The sequence below is a fragment of the Mustela putorius genome, unplaced genomic scaffold, assembly GCF_011764305.1.
Source record: "Mustela putorius furo isolate JIRA1106 unplaced genomic scaffold, ASM1176430v1.1 tig00003988_pilon_pilon_pilon, whole genome shotgun sequence".
In the NCBI taxonomy this organism is placed as follows: Eukaryota; Metazoa; Chordata; class Mammalia; order Carnivora; family Mustelidae; genus Mustela; species Mustela putorius.
In genome coordinates, this window is record NW_025422127.1 from 2898771 (window position 1) to 2918860 (window position 20090).

Consider the following 20090-nt stretch of genomic DNA (forward strand, 5'->3'; position numbering starts at 1 on the left):
TTTGTAAAATAGCACTTGAATGTAATAAATGGCACTTCAAGTTCTTTTTGTTGTTGTTGTTTTGTTTTGTTTTTTGGCTTTTAAGAAGCAAAATCAAAATTTGCTCTCAGTTCAGTATTTCCCCTGAGGCCCTGAACTGGGAAGTTAGGCCCAGCTCCCAGCAGAGGTGTGGGTGGTAGTTCTCCGTCATCCCCGGGCTCTACTGTAGCCTAGTCCCATCTTAGCAGGCTTCAAAGCTGCTCTGCCAATGGAGCCCCTTCCATTTCCTTGGGGCAAGCTGTATACCCCATGCAGATTTGGGTCTGGCGGAGAGACATGTGTGTGTTTTGAGGGGGGCACGCTGAATTTTCTTGGGGAGAATGCAGAGGCTCTAGGAATGATGGGCCACTCTAGAGGAGCAAGCTATCTCCTCCCAGAGGGCCAACGCAGAAAGAAGCAGCAGCCGGATGGCCAGAATCAAAAGGCTTAGGAGTGGGAAAAATGTGCGAGCTTTTGGCCTTTGTCTTTAGTCCCTACACCTTTCCATACACCCTCGCCACCCCTACCCCGCCCTCGTCCCACCCCAGTAGGCTCAGGAGTGAGCGATCCCGCCGAGGTTGTCTCAGGAAACGCCTAACATAGAGACGCCCTCTCCCCAAGTCTTTGCAGTCTCTGGGCCGTTGATGGTCCCCAAGAGAGGGCGCCCTGCAGGGCGGGATTGGACCCTGCTTCAGGGAGGCGGGACTCAGGGCTAGAGGGTGGAGGGGTATTTAAGACTAGGCGGGGTTGGAGGTGGCCAAGGGCAAAATGAGTGGGCTACCGGACGCCAGGACCTGCCCAGGCCTGGGAGAGGCCTCCGACCTTAAGTTCCCTCTGGGCGCCAAGTTCAGGGAACCTCTCACCGAAGCTCGATTCCAGCAACTCTTCGGGGACGCAGAGCAGGAGTCGGACCTACTCTCCGAGCCCCGCTGGTCCCGGCTGTGCAGACAGTGGAGGCGGCTGCCTGGCGCTTGCTCCGGACCGGGGGCGTGGCGCCTGCTGCTGGCGCGGCTGCCTCCTCTGCGCTGGCTGCCCCACTACCGCTGGCGGGCCTGGCTGCTCGGGGATGCCGTGGCCGGAGTGACCGTGGGCATCGTGCACGTGCCCCAGGGTGAGCGGCCCCAATACCCGCCCGTCTGGGGCCCGAGCTCTGGAGGGCGTCGGGAAGGTGCAGAGGCTGGAAACCCAGGAGCGAGAGATTGGGTAATGTGGCTGAGGGTTCGGAGACAGGATCTGAGACCAAGAACCGGGTAAGGACTGCCGAGCTGCATCAGATCCCTACCCCCAGCTCCCTTCATTTGCGCAATCCTTCAAGAAGTCTTTGACATGTTCCGGGTCAGGGAACTGGAGAGGTACAATACCGGCTTCCTCCACGCTCGCCACCCCCCTCACCCTCGTCTAGGCCGACACGGATCTGTGACCTTGTCCGCCCCAAGACCTCCCACGGAGGCCTGTTAACCCCTGGGTTCCCTCATGTGGCATGATTTAGCGTCTCCATGCCAGCCTCTGAGAATGTGCACAGGAAGGGTGGCGTTCTGGAGGCTGGTCACCTTCCCCCAGCCATCCCCTCCCCCACACCACACACCGCGATGATCTTTCCTTCCACTTCTCCCCTAGGCATGGCTTTTGCCCTCCTGACCTCTGTGCCTCCAGTGTTCGGACTCTACACTTCTTTCTTCCCCGTCCTCATTTACACCTTGTTGGGTACTGGGAGACATCTGTCCACTGGTGAGCGACCCGGTGACTCCTCTCCTTTTCTGTGGGGTGCCAGTGGACAGGGTTTTGAGGCTTGGGTTCCTGTGAGCTCCTTAGCTCTTGTTCCCCTCTTCCCCTTCCCTGCTTCCCTTCCAGCCTCTGCCGTTTCCCTGCCGGGAACTTGGGACCTAAGCAAAGTTTGCTGGGCCGTTGGGGGGATTGAGGGGTAGGGGGTGGGGGTTGGTGCTGAGTGTGTGCAAAGAGAAGGGAGTGCCCTCGGACTTTACTTCACCCCCAGGAGATTCGGTTTAAACGAACATCTCCGGGAGATGGAAGAGGGGAACAGAGATGCGCGGTTACCCAAAGGAGCGAGCGGTCCGCGGGGCGTTTGCAGGAGGAGTGTGTTGCATTAGGGGGCAGTATTTGCCGGCTGGCGCGCTCTCCTAGCCTCCCTCCCGGCACGTTCCGGGCTGCTGCACCAGCTCTCGGCCCCATGGCCTTCACCTGCGCAGCAGCCTTCCAGGAGAGCGGGATCTGACCGCAGCAGCCTGACCGGGGACGCGGAGCCCCAGCGGTCACCGCACCCCAGGCGGCAGGGCTGGTGATCTCTGCGTTTGAATTCCCCGGCCCTAGGAACTTTCGCGGTACTCAGCCTCATGACGGGCTCGGCCGTGGAGCGGCTGGTGCCGGAACCCCTCGGGGGTAACCTGAGTGAAATCGAGAGGGAACAGTTGGACGTTCAGCGGGTTGGGGCGGCTGCAGCCTTAGCCTTCGGGAGCGGGGCGCTGATGGTGAGGGAGGATCCTGCGGGATCCACGCTGGGGTCCCTGGGGAACTGGGCCAGGAGAGGGGGGCGGGACGCGTGTCCTGCGCGGGCATAGGCGGGAGAGGTGCGCTCCCGCGGGTCCGCTACTCCTCCGGTAGTGATTGTGCATCTCCTCCCCTGCAGCTGGGCATGTTCGCGCTGCAGCTCGGCGTCCTGTCCACCTTTTTGTCGGAGCCTGTGGTCAAAGCGCTGACCAGCGGGGCCGCGCTGCACGTGCTCGTGTCCCAATTGCCGAGCCTTTTAGGGTTGCCCCTCCCGCGCCAGATTGGCTGCTTCGCTCTCTTCAAGGTGGGGGTGGAGAACAGCGGAGAAGCGGCTTCTGGCGGTCTTGGGAAGAGGGAAACCCGGAAAGGAAGGAAGGAAGGACGGCGAGTGGAGGGATAGAGGGTGACGGGGGCGGAGGGAAGGAAGTTAGAACCACTGGCTGAAAGAGGGTCGCTGCGGCGGTGGAAGCCCCGATGGGAGCCGGGAGGCCTTGCCTCGGCCGGGTGGGTCCGCGCTGGGGACAGTCGACCCGGCACCCGGCCCTCGCTCACCGCCCCTCCCCGCAGACGTTGGCCGCTGTGCTGACCGCGCTGCCCCGGAGCAGTCCGGCAGAACTGACCATCTCGGCACTCAGCCTGGCGCTGCTCGTGCCCGTCAAAGAATTGAACGTGAGATTCCGGGACAAACTACCCACCCCGATCCCAGGCGAAATCGTCATGGTGAGGATGGCTCCCGGGTCGGGGGTGCGCCCTGCACCCTGCACCACACAGCCCTTTGCCCATCAGGTAGGAGCTGGCCGCTGCCGCCCCCTCGTGGAATGCAGCGAGTTTACAGAGGAGAAGTCCTGCGCATCCGTATCCCTTTCCAGGCCTCTTCCCAGAACACTTTGACCCTCTGGAATCCCCCACTCACTTCTCGCACGGAGCCTCTCCTGGACCTCTTACAAAGCCTTCTTCCTGCTTACAGCGCTCCCTTGCGGTGTCGCTCGCCACGGCACTCTCCACTCACATCTCTCCCCTCACCCGGTCCTTCGCTGTTCACTGTTCAGTTTCTCTACCTTCCCACGCCCACCTACATTTCTCTCTACCCGACTAAATAAGTGTTCTGCCTCTCCACCCATACGCCATCTATGCTGAGACATATCCCAGCTCTCTTACCTAGAATGGCTCGGTACACTTCTTGATGTCTACCATTCCTCATGGGAGTCCCTCTTCTTCCATCTCTTTCTATAACCTCGCATATACATCGTTCCTCTTTCCCATCCCCACCGTCCTGCACTCTAAATGGGCGGCCAGGCACCCAACCCAAACACATCCCAGAGCCCCCAGGGGCTGGGCCTCCAAAAACAACTAACAGTTGCCTTAGAATCCTTTTTCTCCGTGAGGCTCTTTCTAGTCTCTGCCAGGAAGCCCATCTCCTGCCATGCCCTAATTTGCTCTCTTTCCCAGGTGCTTCTGGCCTCTGTGCTCTGCTTCACCTCTTCCCTGGACACAAGATACAACGTCCAGATAGTGGGGCTGTTGCCTGGAGGGTAAGGGAATCGAGAGCCTGCTCTTCTCCCATTTTTCCCACCCAGCACTTCCCCTTGACCCACCCCACCCTGTTTTCTCTGTCTTCCCCATATCCTTCTTAGGACCAACCCATCCTCATCCTGGATCCCTCTCTCTCCAGATTCCCCCAACCTCGCCTCCCTAACCTGGCTGAGCTGCCCAGGATTCTGGTTGACTCGCTGCCCATCGCGCTGGTTGCCTTTGCTGTGTCTGCCTCCCTGGCCTCCATCTATGCAGACAAGTATAGCTACACTATTGACTCCAACCAGGTGTGACTCCGACTGAGGACCCCAATTCATTCAGGACACAACCCCCTAATCTGATGTGCCCTCCCTATGCCCTTGTCTCTCTCCTCTTCATCTCACTGCATCCCTCCAGGAGCTCTTGGCCCATGGTGTCTCCAACCTCATCTCCTCCCTCTTCTCCTGCTTTCCCAACTCCGCCACATTGGCCACCACCAGCCTACTAGTGGATGCTGGTGGGAACACACAGGTAAGAGCATGTCTTGGATGAGGAGAAGGGCGGGAAGGTATCCAGGGGGATGGGTGGTGGTGAACAAACAGGTGGACGATGGGTAGATTCCTCAGAGGGCAGCCATATAGAGGAGGTTAGGAGTCTGTGCAGGAGAGGGATGGGGTGGGAATTTCTAGGTAGGAGATGGAGAGAAGATAACTAAGCTCCATTAAGACCTTTGTAGACTTGGGGCACCTGTGTGGCTCAGTGGGTTAAGCATCTGCCTTCAGCTCAGGTCATGATTCCAGGGTCCTGGGATGGAGCCCTCCATTGGGCTCTCTGCTCAGCGGGGAGCCTGCTTCCCCCTGCCTCTCTGCCTACTTGTGATCTTTCTGTGTCAAATAAATAACAATCTTTAACAAAAAAAAGACCTTTGTAGACTCTAAGCACTCAGTTTACAGTGCCCACATGTAACTCAAAATAAAAACAAAACTGAACTGTAAAATAAATTTGAGAGACAAACTTCTGATTTCCACACCCCCCCCATGGGACATATCACACATGAAAGTCTCCCCCTAATACTTCTGGTTTCCTACTTTGCTGGTCCCCTAAGAATGTGGTGAGCCTGCTTTTAGGGTCATCCAACAGTGGCTTTTAAGATGGACATGGGCTTCAAAAATAGGGAAATTGAACTACATCTACGTAGAGACCGGCAAATGAGAGGCATTTAATTGGGAGAGGGGAAAAGTAGATGTGAGATGCAAACTAGCAAGAAGAGAGTGGAAGACTGAGGAATATCTTCATGGACAGGGATTCGGAAGGAGGGAGAGTTCCAGGGAAGGCAAGGTAAAGTGGGCAGGGCGGCCAGCTCCCTCACAGTGGTGCATGAGATCCCTTTGCTTCTCGGCTTCCATCCCTCCTCCTTTCTAGCTGGCAGGCCTCTTCTCCTGCATAGTTGTCCTCTCAGTGCTGCTGTGGCTGGGGCCCTTCTTCTATTATCTGCCCAAGGTAAGGAACAGAGGAGCTATTGGGGGTGGCCAGGAGGGGTGGCTATATTCCAGGACACTGAGGCAGTCAGCTTGCCTTCTCTGCCCCAAGGCTGTCCTGGCCTGCATAAACATCTCCAGCATGCGCCAGATGTTCTTCCAGATGCAGGAACTGCCACAGCTATGGCGCATCAGCCGCATGGACTTTGTGAGAAGTGGCAACATTGCTCCAGATTGCCCCCTCCCATTTCCCAGCATCCCCAGCCTCTGCCCTCGATTGAAGCTAATTGTCCTGGTCCTACATTCTGTAGCCCCCCCCCCCCACTGCAACAAGCCTACCTCCTAATCCCATTACCCAGACACAGGGTGGAGGGTGGGGTTTCCCCCGCTGAGTCAATCCTGTCCCTTCTTCCTGTCATTCTTTCTACCTTCTCCTGGGCCATCCCTTCCTATCATTTGCCTTGGCAGGCACCACACCTCTTTCCCTAGCAGTGATGGCCTGCCACTCCCAACCCTGTCCTGCAGGCTGTATGGATGGTCACATGGGTGGCCGTAGTGATCCTGAGTGTGGACCTAGGCCTGGCCATAGGTGTGGTCTTCTCCATGATGACTGTGATCTGCCGTACCCAGAGGTGTGAGTGGAGATGAGCCGGGAAGCACAGTGGGGAGAGAACAGGTGCTTGGGGTGACTCTCCAGCCAGGCCAGGCTGGGAATCTGACCCCAGCTTCCCACCCAGGGTGCAGTGCCTGGCACTTGGACTTGCTGAGGGGACAGAGCTCTACAGGCCACTCAGAGAGAGCCACAAGGTGGGTGGACTATGGACAATGAGGGAAGGGAAGACCAGACCCGGGTGTTTTTCTGACCCTCTGCCTCCTTAGCTCCGCAAGGTCCCGGGGCTCTGCATCCTGAGCTACCCAGCACCCCTCTACTTTGGGACCCGTGGGCAGTTTCGCCGCACCCTGGAGCAGCACCTGGGGCTTGGAGAAGGAGGAAAGGTGAGAGACCTGGTCCGAGGGGAGGGTGGCTTCTCCGGGAGAGGGAGGCAGGTGGCTCTTCTGAAGGAGATCACTGCTTATGGGGCACACGTTCATGCTGGTGTCTTGGAGGTGGTGACTGCCCTTCTCTACTCACAGGAGGCTCCAAAGACGGATGGCCCACCCGATGCAGGTGAGATGGGATGGCGAGGAGCCTGGGCACGTGCCTTGGGGGCGTCCGGCCACTCCTGCCTTCTCCCATCCTAGTTGCCGAGCCCGTCAGGGTGGTGGTCTTAGACTGCAGTGGTCTCACCTTTGCAGATGTTGCTGGAGCCAGAGAAGTGGTACAGGTGAGGGATGGGGCAGGTAGGTCGAGGAGAAAGTCCCCTTAGCATCCCAGGCATACCCTCTGACGTAGGATTTGACCCCCCTCTCCTTCTCCGCAGCTGGCCAGCCGATGCCGCGATGCTGGGATCCACCTTCTCCTGGCTCAGTGTAATGGTGAGAGGTGTGGAGGCTGGAGGGACCTGGAGACTGGGGAATGACCAGAGACGTGGGGGAGGGAAAAGGACATGGTATGGATTTAAGACCTACAGGCCTGGCCTGCGTCTCTACACAGCCTCAGTACTGGGGACACTGACCCAGGCAGGACTCCTGAACAGAGTGACCCCAGAACAGCTGTTCGTCAGTGTCCAGGATGCAGCTGCTCATGCCCTGGAGAGACTGGTGAGGGGGCAGGAGCAACAGGAGGGAAACCCAGGAGGTGCTGGGCTATATAGCAGATCACATGTGAGTCGGTGGCTGAGAATCTATGCAGAGGGTTCTGGGAAAAGGCCTGAGAAAGAGACTAGGGGAGGGAGAGTGGGGGATGAAATGATGAGTCAATTTAAGGCTAAGCCAGGGAGACGGGGCCCAGCTCTGCGTGAAGAACTAAGGAGTTAAGAACTAGGGAGTGGGGTGGTGTGCCCTCAGAGGACTGCCAAATGCTGAGGGAGGGAGGAGGGCACTGAAACTATTCCTGATATGTCCTCTCTCTTTCCAGGAGACTACGGGTCCGAAGACTTGCACAGTGTGGGTCTGACACAGTCATCGGGAGCGTGGAGGGCCCCAACAATATGTGTGTGAGGAGTCCTTACTTCTTATAATTAATAAAACAAGGCTGAGCACCTCTGGGGGTCATGAAGTGAACCTCTGGGTGTCCGCACACTGATCCCTGGTGCCCCTTTCTCCATGCTCACAGCATTGCAGACACAACTAAAAATGACTTTCACTTGTGTGTTCACCAGCGCCCGCCCCCCCCACTCCAGAAGTCTCCAGTTCTCTCCATGGGGGGTGGGGCTGGAGCCTGTGCACAGAGTCCTGGATCCAGAGATGGGGGAGGGGGTACAGCCCTGGGAATACACGCAGGGACTTCCCCACCCCCTCAGTCCCAAGGAGATGAGAGGAGAGTATTTCCACTTTAGGTTCTTAGAGTCTCCATGGGCTCTTTGGCACTTGGAAAGTGACCCCCCCCCACTTCCTGTCCCATGACAAAGGGGGTGGTGGGAGGACTTGGCACTGGCTGTGAGACAGTTATGGCTCCATCACATCCCTGGGCACTCGCAGAAAGGAGGAGTGCCACCAGGACAAGCCCCTGCTTGGGATCAGTTTCTGAAGGGGATCAGGGAGAGTCAGTGGAGCGGTCACTGGGTGCTGGGGTTTGCTAGAAATTCCTGGCAGGGACAAGGAGGCAGGCCCAGCTTGACAGTTTGAAGGCCCCTAGTGGCCCTCATTCAGAGGTCATGCACTGCAGCCGGTGTTTGAAGAAGAGTAGGCGGTGTTTGGCCACCTGACTTTCATCCAGTGATCCTGGGTAGCGGTAGCGGGCATAAGTCTCTGTCCCCACATCCCTTGATGTCCATGGCAGCTTCAACTTGGATGCGTGATCCACAACGACATCTGAGCAGGAGCCCACTCGAAGGGAACCAAGCCCATCCAGGAAGAATTCTGGGGGGGGGGCGTGGAGGGAAGGGGAGCAAACATTGAAGAGTCTGAAGGGTGTAGAAGGCCAACCCTTAAGGGAGAACTAAGATTTGGGGTATGGAGGGTGCATAGGCAAGGACCCCGTTTCTGAGGGCATTGGGCTAGTAATTAATTTTCCAGGGTCTCAGTTTCACTCTTCTGTAAAATAAAGTCAACATACTTACCTTGTGCTTGGATAACATACCACAACTGTCCACCCTCCCCAACACCTAAAGTTTCAACAGATACTGAATGGGCTGCTCCAGGAGTGTGGTCTGAACCAGCGGGAGCGGCTGGGAGTGGAGGGAAGGTGGCGGTGACAGCGGTGGGGAAGTCAAACGTAGACCCAGGGGCAGTACTGGGTCTGGAGGTTCAAATGGTGTGCGGGCCAGGAGGGTGGGAGCTCTGTGTCTTGCCAAGGCTCACATCTTGGTAAATCTTCGCAGAACTGCCCCAAGAGCCCCGGGTGCCACCCGTGGGTTTCACGGGGGAGGGGTTGGGGTGGGCGTAGGAGTCGCCAGCGCCCTTGGATCCTCACCCAGCGCCCCGCGGGTCCCTGATGGGCCGGGCCAGGCCGGGAGGGGGAGCCACTCACCCAGATGCGCCACGCGGCTGAGGCGCGGGTCGAAACCGACCTCGCGCACCTTGTCAGTGCGCGCCAGGAAGAAGTTGACCACGCCGTCGGTCACCACGCAGCCTGGAAAGCCGACGAGCTCGTGGTGGAAGCCGCGCCTTTGCCGGAGGCAGTTCCCGCGGCCTGGCGCGCCAGGCTCCACGCTCAGCAGCTGCCTGTAGGTGGTGGCAAAGCCGGAGATCTCGCGCACCGCGCCGCCGACCTGCGGGAAGTGGGAGGATAGCTCCAAGAGGGACGGGGACTGCCGGGGCTGGGAGTGGGGGTACCACATCTGTGCTCCCTCTCCCCCGCTCGGTTCCCGGGCCCCGTCCTCTTCCGCTCCACTCCTACAGGACCCGGGGGTCTCCCAGGCTCCGCCGCGTTTTCTGTCAGTCCCAGGACCGTCCGCGCTCGCGCTCGGCCGGGGCTCCCCCGCCGCTGCCTCAGCCTGCTGAGACCCTCCTTCTCCCACCCCGCATCCTGCAGGCCCTCCCCTACCAGGTCTAGCGGCGTCCGCTCCAGCACGTCCACAAGCCTCTCCAGCCGCGTCCGCGCGGTGAACACGAAGTCGTCGTCCACCCACAGGACGTACTTGGTGGTTACCTGGGATACGGCCAGGTTCCGGCCTGCGAACCAGCCCTGGGGGAGGGTATATATGGTCAGTGAGGCTGGAGAGAGAGGACCTAACCCCTCTCCCGCCTTCCCTTCTCTTTCCTGACGCCTCTCTTAACAGTAGTGCCCACGAATGGCTCAGGCCTGGGTAAAAAAGGCAGTTTTCCACGGCGAGGGGTTGTCAGTGTTCTGGGAGGTGTTAGAGCGCATCTAACCGTGCACCCCATTCATCCATTCATTCATCATTCATTCATTCATCACCTATTTACTGAGCGCTCCCCAAGTGCTCAGCACTTTCTAAGAACGCAGGACTAACAACATAGGCACGATTCCTGTCCCACGGAGCTTATTTCCAGGAACTGCCATGCTTAACAGGCACCCCAGTAATTCTGATTACAGGTAGGTAGTCCTGAGAATCACTACTCCGGAGACTTCAGACCGAGGGCGCGCCTTCCTCCACGCGCTCTGGCGCGCGGTTCAGCCTCGCTGGCTGCGCACCTTGCCAAAAGGCATGAGATAGTGCTCGATGTGGGGACCGCTAATGCTCTCTGGCTTGTCGCTGTCGTCGGCGATGACCACGGTGACCGTTGGGTAGAAGCGACGGATGCTGGCAATGAGTGCCCGTAGCCGATTGTAACGCAGGAAGGTCTTAGTAGCAATGGTGACCAGGGCACTGATGTTGTACTGGGCTGGGGAGGAAGAGGGTTAGGTGAAGAGGAAGGAGAATGGGAAATTAGGAGCAGGAAAACATCTTCTCCCAAGGCTTCCCTCCTCCACCTTCTCCCCACTAGACCTCGATTTTAGGTCGCGGCAGGCACGGGCCTCACCTCCCTGGGGTAGAGACCCAGATGGGTACAGCCGAGGGTTGGGGGGGTGTCTTATGCGGATGGTAAAGGCAGCCTCATGTCCCTCTGTGGAGAACCGGACTGGGAAGAAAGGACACGAGCCGTGGTGCTTAAGGCTGGGATAACATTCCTTTTTCAGTAAATCAGTATTTAAATGCCTACTCTTTCTGGGCCCTGATGGACAAGAATTTAAGATTTTTACCGCCATGGTACTAACATTCTAATGGGTGGGAAATTAATTTTAAAAGGAGATTTAATGAAAAGCACACGTTTATTGAGCAATTACTATGTGGCAGGTACTTTTTCAGTTACCTTAAATATAGGAACTCATTTAATCTTCACAAGTCCTATTAAGTAGATTTCTACTACAGAAAAAGACAGAGAAATTAAGTAACTTGTCTTCATTTACAGAACTCTTAAGCAACAAAACTGAGTTAGGAGCCTAGTCAGTCGTTCCAGGCTAAGTAAATGAAATTTAGAGACTGGTAAGCCTTGAAGAGAAAAAACAAGTAATGTGATAGTGAAGAGGAACCAGTTGAGTTGAGATCCAAATGACAAGAAGGAGCCAGCTGTACAAAAATCTAGGGGAACAGCATTCTAGGCAGAGGGAACAGCAAATGCAAAAGCCCCAGAGTGGGAGCAGGTTTGGTGTACCAAGCCTTGGAGAGAAGCAGGAGGGCTGTGTTGTGCCTTTTTTGCTAGAGAAATGGGAGCTCTGGGAGATAAAACCCTAAAACCCCTTGCTCTCCTGGAAGTGGTGGATTGGAAATAGAGTTTGAGTTTTCTGGCTCCTGGGGCAGGTCACTTCCTGGGGCCCCCACGGTTGGCCTGAAGGGGGGACACACCCAAAGCTCGGGTTTCCCTTTGGCCTGCTCTGGCCCCAGATGAACAAAGGCCCCTTCTCTCTCTCCCTGGTCCTGCTAGCCTAGCTGAAATGCCCATTGTGTGACTGGGCAGCTCTGGCCATTGCCCTAGTATCTCCCACACCCTCTGCCATTTGCCCGCTCCAGCCTTTCTGGGCTCTCTGTTCACCCAGCCAGCCACTGCCTCCGCCCAGGCCTCACACCTGTGTCTGCTGTGTTTGCCTGGTAGCTTCGGCTGCTGTAAGTGACCAGTTGAAGCTGCCGGTTGAGTTGGTCTAGCCCAGGGCTGGTGAGGGTGAGATCTGGCTGCCCCTCTCCCGTGAGAGTCACTCCAGTCACTTCCCCTGCCACGTCCCAGGTGCCCAAGGAGGCTGTCAGGTTCACCTGGGAGAGGAGGATGTACAGGGTTAGGCTTCACACCTACCTCCTACCTCCCTGGTAGCTTCATCCCTCCTTTGGCAGTGGGGTCTCCCTCCAGCATCCTCTGCCCACCTGGCCTTCCCAGCCTCATTTCCCCTTACCTGGTAAAGCTCCTGACCAGAAGCTGCCTGCAGGCTCAGTCCTAGGAGGAAGGAGAGAGAGTCAGAATCACACCCAGCCTTGAATTCTTCTGCACTTCGTCTCTCTTCACCACATCTCTCTTCACCACCGCAGGGACCTTCTCACCCATCCCTCTTTGTTGAGGCCATGGCAGGGTACCTGTTAGGATGAAGCCTAGAGTAGCTGATTTTTTTACTCCTTTCCATCAAAGCAATGGCTCTTTATGGCCTGCCCCACCTACCCACTAATCTTTGGTCAGTCAGCAAAGAATAGATTCTTTCCCCCAAACCTCTCCAGTTACAGCCTTCTGCAATTCCTGACAATGTAGAGTCCCTTCTGTCCTCATCTCCCATCTCATGAGCCCCCTTCTGACCTCAAGTCCCCCTTTCACTGGAAGTTCCCCACTTCCCATTCCAATCTTGCTTCACTCTTCCTCACCCAACTTTGAGCTCTGACACCCCCACAGTGCCTTAGGTCATCCCTGAGGCTCATTCTCCCCACCTGGTACCAAGATGCTCCGGAGGGGCTGGACTTCCACACCCTGCAGTGGGTACTGAAGAGGGGAGTTGGCAGGGGCTATGAGCAGCCGGTCAGCAGCGGACTGGCTCCTGGCAGTGGAGGACAGAGAAGGAATCACGGGCAGAGGAGCTCTCCTTCCAGTCACACCCTCCCTCCAGGCCTCCCACTGCAAAGACACACCCTCATTTCAAGATAGTACCTTGAAAGGAAGGCCTGGAACTCCTGCTCCCTGGAGGCAGAGGCAGCCCTCAGCTCCTCCGGGTCAAAGGCTTTGGTGAGGTCGATGGCTCGGACCTGCCTCTGGAAGGGGAGGTAAAAGCTCCTTCCACTGGACTCACAACTACAATTGTTCCCAGAGAGCAGCCTGGAGGGGGGACGAAGGTCATCAGAGCCCAGCCATCCAACTCCATTCACCCCATGAAACATTTACACAGTGCCCCACACCTTGGCCTTTCAACCCTGCCCATCCAATGTCTGTCCCCTAAAACATTGCTTTTCAGATAGTCTCCAGGGGGAGAGACCACCATGACTTGTCCCCTAAATCTGGATTTTACAGAGCCGTAGAATAGGGTCAATTGCTAGAATTTCAGAGTTGTCTACCCACCATTTAGGACCCCAGATGGACTCCCCTTTCAAGTAGAATCATCAGGACATTGGGAAGTTTTCTAGGGCCCTCCTATGCCTGCACATCCTCTCCTCCCCATCACCATGACAAGGTTCAGGGAGGAGAGATTCCCCCTCCGCGCCAGCCCAAGACTCAGCAGCTCCCCCTGCCTTACCCCCACTCCCCAACTAGTCAGGAGAACCCAGAGATCCGAGCTCAGCAGTGCAGGAAACAAAAGCTCCCCGCGCCACCCCCAGCGAGTGCTGCTCTGCCGCCACCACCCCTGGCACTCACCCCACCACTTGCTCCTTGATCCTGACTGGGATGTGTGCATAGCGGGGCTCGGGCGTCAGGTCTGGCAGTTCTGGTCTGGGGGGGCCCTGCAGGGGCGCCCACAGCGCAAGAGGTGCCCCGAGGCCCGGCGCGTCCCGGGTGCTCGCGTACAGGAGCCCCAGCGAGGCGCAGGCGAGCAGCAGGACCAGCACACAGAGGGCCCGGCGGCCCAGCCGCATCCTGGTGGGCGGTAGGAGTGGGAGGGTGAGAAAGGTGCGGGGGGAGGGGGCGTGGGCTGGGACCCTAGAGCCGGGAGGTTCTGGAGGTTCCTGCCAGCAACCCCGGGACGCTCTCTACATCTCCGCGCGCTAGGATTTGCATAGCGAATTGTTCCCCCGGCCCTCCTCCCTCCACTCCCCGGGCCTCGGGTCTCCCGGCCTCCTTTCTTCTCGCCTTCTCCCGCATCTCGGTTTCCTCTCACGCCCGAGGCCCGGCATGTTGATGCGAGAGACCGCTGGATGCGGGGCTTTCCTCGGGGCCGCGAATAAGTAGGACTGCATCGTTTTCTTAGAGCAGCGGACTCCCCCATTCCCGCCCCCACCGCCCCCGGCCCGCGTGTCCCCCACCCCGCGGTCCGAGCATCACCTGGGCCCCGGTGGGCTGCACAGGGCGGCTCCACACCTTGCCTGTCATGAAAAATGCAGAATCACGCCCGCGCTGTTGCGTGCCCCCGGCGGAGGTGACCGCGCAAGTGGCCTCGGGAAGCTGTGAGGAGGACCCGGGGGACCCGCGAGCGCGCCGCCTCCCGCCTCCAGCTCGGCCCCCTCATCCCGCCCGGGCACTGACCTGTCTAACGTTCTAAGGCCGCCACAAGATTTCCGTCCGGGCTGCTCCAGGCTCTCAGCCCCGGCCTGGGGGTCTTCATGGGGCTGGAGGCGGCCTGATCGGGGAGCCAGCCGTGAGCCTGTGTCGTGGGGATCCTCCTGCCTCCCGGGCTCGCCCAACCCCTCCCGCCTTCGGACGCTCGGGGCTTTGTAGACCGCGGCGCGGGGTGGTTCTGGGCGTTTCCTGCGGGGGGGTGGGGTGGGAGGTGGAGAACGGAGTTGAGAAACGGTGCATCCCAGCCCCAGAAACGAAGGCTGGGCTCCCCGGCACCCTGTCCCACTTGCCGGGAGGGGAGGGCTCAGGCCGCCGCCCGGTTGTTCAGATCGCCGCGCCGCGCGGCTCGGCTCCCGGGCTCGGTGCGGCGGAGGCTCCAGCTCCGCGCGGGGAAAGCGAGCGCCGGGGCGCCTTCTGGTGGGCGCAGAGGACATTGCGGGGGCGCCTCGAGAAGGTCCTTCTCCCGACCCTCCCAGACCTTCTCCTGCAAACCTGGGATCTCAAGGGCCTGCCCCAGTCCCATTGTATTTCTTAGTCGTGTGGAGCCTCCCTGTCATCCAGGCAGTACACGAGGATAGGGAATAAGGGCTTTGGGAGACTATGGGGCGAGGGCTTCTTATAACCCCATTCCAAGGAAGGTTTGGGTGGTTAGAGTGGGATACAAGAAACCAGACTAGATCCTGAAAAATAAGATTTTGCCTGGCTAACAAAGACAGGTTCACACCCTCCCGCCCATCCTCTCCTCCTCCGCGGCACCCCTATCCCAATCATCCAACAAACACTGGAGAAGTAATCCAAAGGCCTGCTTCCCCTAACTGTTCCTTTTGCAGATGCTGGAGGAAGTGGCTAGGTTGGCTGTAATTCTGCATGCAAGCCTTTGACCCATAGACTCCCTTCCCTACAGCAGGATTCAGGACAGTATTCTTGTTCTTAGACTACATACCCTCAAGTGTTAAGGGATAAAGTGGCGGGATGTGTGCAATCTACTTTCAAGTTGCTTGGAAAAAATAAATGATACAATGATACAATGTGTACATGTTGTATATATATGGGTACATGTGGTATACATAATACAGAATTTGTATTTTATTCATTTAATAACTCGTCACAACACTCTTTATATGAACTGTAGGGCTTATATGTGTCTATATGCACATATATACAGAGAGGGAGAGAGAAAATGATAAATGTGACAAAATGTCAAAAATTGGTGAAGCTGGTTAAAAGGTATGTGGGAGTACTGTGTTTTCCAAGTTCCGAAGTTTGACATTATTTTCAAGTAAAAATTAAAAAGAAAAAGTCTTGCTTCTCCACTACTTTAGTGGAAAGTAAGCATCTATTTAGTAACTCAGTTATGGTCTGAGAAATTGTTTCAGCACATTACTGTCACATTTATAAAAATAGACAAGTAAAAATTTTAATAATGAAATTATAATCATAATCTAGAATTTCTAACAGAACTTATACTAATTCTTGTATCTGCAGCATTTCCTTCTTTGATGGTGATATTTAGCCTTGGCCGAATGCTGATTTTTCTCTCTCTCTCTCCAACTGTGCACACGCACCTCATGTGTGCGTGCGCACGTGCGCGCGAGCACACACACGCACACACACATGCACACACATTCTTTTTGCTGAACCATTTGAATTAATTGCAGACATTGTGACTCTCTACTCCTAAGTACTTAAGTATCTATCTCCTGAAAGAAAAGGTATTCTTCTAAATAAACAATATGATTGTCGAAGTTAGAATATTTACAAACCCTTGTCTGATACACAGTCCATGTAGAAATTTCTCCAGTTGTCTCAATGATGTCTTTTATAGCTTTTAAAATAATTCCAGTTAAGGATTTAGTTTTCATGCCTCTTTAGTTTTCTTGTCTTTGAAGGATATTAAATATATTTATTTAAAAAATTTGGGGGGATTGCTCTATTTCCATTTACTCTAGAGTGAATTCTCTTGAGCTTCTTGATTACCTGTTACAGTGTTACTTTTCAGGATGAGATTTGAAGTTTTAGTTTGTTAGTTTGTCTTTTGTGAGTTTCTTTCTCATGTGTGTGTCTTGGTTAGGATTCATTGTGGATGACAGACACTACTCTAGGGGGTTCTTACTGGGAATAATGGGGCATACAAATGGTTTGGGGAGTTGGTTTCTGTATGGGTAATAGTATCTTCCATAGGCTTTTGGAAATATGTGGGGGCATTTTTAAAGAGGATTTTACTTATTCACTTGATAGAGAGAGTGAGTGAGAGAGAGAGAGAGCACACAAGCAGAGGGAGCAGCAGGCAGAGGGAGAGAGAGAAGCAGGCTCCCTGCTGAGCAAAAAGCCCCTAAGTGGGGCTCCATCCCAATGCCCTGGGATCATGACCTGAGCCAAAGGCATTTGTTAGGCGCCCCTGTGGGGACATTTTTGGTAGTCTCAGTGACTGGTGAGGCTGCAGGCAATTGGTGGGCAGGTGTTAGCTAAGCTAAATGTCCTACAGTGAATAGGACAAGTCTGTGTAACAAAGGCTTGCCCTTCCCCAGATGTCAATAGAAACCCAGTTGAAAGCACTGCTTTAGGCAGAACTTTTAGGAACACCTCCCCGCCTCCAGAATCATACAACTCTTTTGCTATCAGCAAAACTGAGGTCACAGCTGCAACAAACTTCCGAAAACAGGAAGCTACAAACTAGAACCCCTTGGCCTCTATTACAACTTACACCCCACAAAGTGGACACCTGCCATTCAGGGTCATCCCTTCTCTTCCAGTTTAAGGCCTATCTCAATTCATGTTTCCTAGGCAGGCATTTGATTAATAAAGGAACACTAACCGCAAAGAATGCAGAGAAATGGTTTTTAGCACTCCAGCTTCTGCTGCAGGCCCAGATGCAGTAGGATGGGGCTGTGATGGGTCCTCCATACGCCAGACCAGGTTGGAGGTGTAAGTTTTCCTCTCTCCCTGCAGCATCTCCCCATACTGAGCGGTTCTGTGACTGTCTCCCCTGTCCAGAATGAGGGTTTATATTGAACACACAGGGATCTGATCCAAGGGTGTGTTGCTGATCCTGTCCCCAGCCAATGGCAGGCCTTGTCTAACTCAACATGGTAGCCTAGAGAGCTGGCTAGCCCAAGTCTTTTTGCTGTCACTCCAGGCAAGCAGCTCAAAACAGATAGAGCCCAGACAGGGTCACAGCCTCCTACAACCACCTGTCATATGGCAGAACATCCAGTGAATTCTCCAAGGAGCTGGTTCCTGGGCTGCTAGTTCTTTCTTCCATGCTATCAGCCCTCAGCCCTCATATTTCCACTTCCAGTTCGAGGAGATGCTTCTTTTGGTTTTGGTTTTGATCATGGGTTCTCTTTTACATATTATCTCTTTTATCATATTATCTCTGTTACGTATTTGGAATATATTATCTGTCATTTTTATCTGGAGGGAAGGGAGGATTTTTTCTTGAGTTCACTCAGTCCTATGATGGGAAGTGACTCTATAAAAACTGTACTTATAAACTTCCTCCTTCTTTCCATAAAATAACTTTCCTCTCCTTTGTTTGCTGGACCAGCTTATGGTTTTTGCCAGAGCCTACTTGTCCCAAATTGCAATTCACTGCTATTCCTGAATAAACCCATCCTCACTGGTAAAATAACTGTTTTATTTTTAAGGTCAACATTACTGGGTGACCAGAAGGGGGGTCCAGAGAAGAACCCCAACAAGTCCAAGGAGGGAGAGCAAACAGGTGTCCCCAGAGCTAACTGAGATCTCTGCTTTCTTGCCCACCCTGGAGTTTGAGGGTGAGTCTCTCCTGCATCTCAGACGCTGCTCTTTTTGTGTTTTGATCTCTCAGGCTTTATTCTGGATGTGTTTTTGGGCTTTGTCTTTTCTAAGAGTACTCTTGTCCATTGGTCTGACTCTTTTAGCTGGAACTGGACTATTTAGGAATATTTCCTTTTGCTTTACAGAAAAACCTCTAAGAAATGAGAGATCCCAGTCATCAAAATGTTTTGAGGGCACCCCCCCCCCCAGTTCTTGGTCCTTGGCTGTTTTTATGTTAAAAATGTGTTTTGGGGCACCTGCCTGGCTCAGTCGGAAGAGCATGTGACTCTTGATATCAGGATCACGAGTTGGAGCCTTATTTTGGCATAGAGATTACTTAAAAAACAACAACAACAAAATCAAAACCCCGAGAAAACCCTGGTGTTTCCTCATGTACATTTAACTAAAAGTAAATGTACCAATTTAACTAAATGGACCAATTTAATTAAAAGTAATTAAGGAACACCAATGGCCATTATGGGGAACTTTTTATCTCCCTAAACTTACTTTTCTCAGAACAGAATTGGACAGCTGTGGCTCTAAAATGGTCAAAACCGGGGGCATCTGGGTGGCTCAGTTGGATAAGCAGCTGCTTTCCATTCAGGTCATGATCCCAGGGTCCTGGATTGAGTCCCACATTGGGCTTCCTGCTCAGTGGGAGGTTTGCTTCTCCCTCTCCCTCTGTGTACTGTCTCTCAATAAATAAATAAATCTTTAAAAAAAACTTTATTTTATTTTTTCAGTATTCCAGAATTCATTGTTTATGAACCACACCCAGTGCTCCATGCAATACCTGCCCTCCTTAATACCCACCACCAGGCTCACCCAACCCACCGCCCACTCCCCTCCAAAACTCTCAGTTTGTTTCTCAGAGTCCACAGTCTATCATGGTTCATCTCCCCCTCTGATTTCCAACTCCCTTCTCCTCTCCTTTTCCCAATGTCCTCCATGTTATTCCTTATGCTCCACAAGTAAGTGAGACCATATGATAATTGACTCTCTCTGCTTGGCTTATTTCACTCAGCACAATCTCTTCCAGTCCCATCCATGTTGATACAAAAGTTGGGTATTCATCCTTTTTGATGGAGGCATAATATTCCATTGTATATATGGACCATATCTTCTATCCATTCATCCCTTGAAGGGCATCTTGGCTCTTCCCACAGTTTGGCTATTGTGGGCATTGCTGCTATGAACATAGGGGTGCAGATGGCCCTTCTTTTCACGACATCTGTATCTTTGGGGTAAATACCCAGCAGTGCAAATGCAGAGTCATAGGGTAGCTCTAGTTTTAATTTCTTAAGGAATCTCCACACTGTTTTCCAAAATGGCTGCACCAACTTGCATTCCCATCAACAGTGTAAGAGCGTTCTCCTTTCTCCACATCCTCTCCAACACTTGTTGTTTACTGTCTTGTTGATTTTGGCCATTCTAACTGGTATAAGGTGGTATCTCAATGTGGTTTTGATTTGGATCTCCCTGATGGCTAGTGATGATGAACATTTTTTCATGTGTCTGTTAGCCATTTGTATGTCTTCTTTGGAGAAGTGTCTGGAAAAAACAATCCTACAATTTGTATGGAACCAGAAAAGACCCCAAATTGCTAAGGATATGTTGAAAAAGAAAAACAAAACTGGGGACATCACGTTGCCTGATTTCAAGCTTTACTACAAAGCTGTGATCACCAAGACAGCATGGTACTGGCACAAAAACAGACACATAGACCAGTGGAACAGAGTAGAGAGCCCAGATGTGGACCCTCAACTGCAGGGTCAAATAATCTTCGACAAAGCAGGAAAAAATATACAGTGGAAAAAAGTCTCTTCGATAAATGGTGCTGGGAAAATTGGACAGCTATGTATAGAAGAATGAAACTCGACCATTCTCTTACACCACACACAAAGATAAGCTCGAAATGGATAAAAGACCTCAACGTGAGGCAGGAATCCATCAGAATCCTAGAGGAGAACATAGGAAGTAACCTCTTGCACATTGGCCATAGCAACTTCTTTGAAGACATGTCACCAAAGGCAAAGGAAACAAAAGCACAAATGA

The 20090-nt window shown here is 54.1% G+C and overlaps 2 protein-coding genes and 1 long non-coding RNA gene across 10 annotated transcripts; 1 reads left to right on the forward strand and 2 right to left on the reverse strand.

Annotated features, from left to right (window-relative positions):
- Positions 1–748: 748 nt before the first annotated feature.
- LOC101692792 (solute carrier family 26 member 10) lies at positions 749–7656 on the forward strand. 8 transcript variants are annotated; one of them, XM_013046179.2, is made up of 18 exons: positions 750–1129; positions 1636–1746; positions 2347–2504; positions 2663–2827; positions 3091–3243; positions 3973–4055; positions 4196–4343; positions 4453–4566; positions 5458–5535; positions 5626–5721; positions 6039–6145; positions 6251–6320; positions 6393–6509; positions 6648–6681; positions 6756–6838; positions 6935–6996; positions 7108–7277; positions 7531–7656. In XM_013046179.2, the coding sequence occupies exons 1-17, from the start codon at positions 787–789 to the stop codon at positions 7265–7267; spliced, it is 2082 nt and encodes a 693-aa protein (XP_012901633.1). In that variant the 5' UTR covers positions 750–786; the 3' UTR covers positions 7268–7277; positions 7531–7656. The 8 variants fall into 8 exon arrangements, 6 of the variants coding, with proteins under 6 accessions (XP_012901633.1, XP_004773306.2, XP_012901632.1 ...); XM_004773249.3 differs by having other exon boundaries at positions 6810–6838; positions 6935–6989; XM_013046178.2 differs by having other exon boundaries at positions 751–1129; positions 7108–7214.
- On the reverse strand, positions 5231–6885 carry LOC106003803. Its single transcript, XR_001176506.2, has 2 exons — positions 6486–6885; positions 5231–5526 (listed from the first exon to the last, which is right to left on the reverse strand). It is a non-coding gene; the product is annotated as an uncharacterized LOC106003803 (long non-coding RNA).
- A 93-nt stretch (positions 7657–7749) lies between the features above and the next one.
- B4GALNT1 (beta-1,4-N-acetyl-galactosaminyltransferase 1) lies at positions 7750–14628 on the reverse strand. The gene is made up of 11 exons (XM_004773242.3): positions 14205–14628; positions 13380–13598; positions 12681–12845; positions 12464–12570; positions 11944–11984; positions 11626–11806; positions 10542–10640; positions 10213–10403; positions 9601–9741; positions 9085–9325; positions 7750–8474 (listed from the first exon to the last, which is right to left on the reverse strand). The coding sequence occupies exons 2-11, from the start codon at positions 13595–13597 to the stop codon at positions 8257–8259; spliced, it is 1602 nt and encodes a 533-aa protein (XP_004773299.1). The 5' UTR covers position 13598; positions 14205–14628; the 3' UTR covers positions 7750–8256.
- Positions 14629–20090: the final 5462 nt, after the last annotated feature.

Excerpts from the sequence above, each read along its gene's own strand:
- LOC101692792 (XM_013046177.2), top strand. The coding sequence starts at position 787 with ATGAGTGGGCTACCGGACGCCAGGACCTGCCCAGGCCTGGGAGAGGCC. Across the intron at positions 5,722-6,038 it reads GCATCAGCCGCATGGACTTT|GCTGTATGGATGGTCACATG; the intron begins GTGAGAAGTGGC and ends CCTGTCCTGCAG. Across the intron at positions 6,990-7,107 it reads TCTCCTGGCTCAGTGTAATG|CCTCAGTACTGGGGACACTG; the intron begins GTGAGAGGTGTG and ends GTCTCTACACAG.
- B4GALNT1 (XM_004773242.3), bottom strand. The coding sequence starts at position 13,597 with ATGCGGCTGGGCCGCCGGGCCCTCTGTGTGCTGGTCCTGCTGCTCGCC. Across the intron at positions 11,985-12,463 it reads CCGGAGCATCTTGGTACCAG|GACTGAGCCTGCAGGCAGCT; the intron begins GTGGGGAGAATG and ends CCTTCCTCCTAG. Across the intron at positions 9,326-9,600 it reads AGCGGACGCCGCTAGACCTG|GTCGGCGGCGCGGTGCGCGA; the intron begins GTAGGGGAGGGC and ends CACTTCCCGCAG.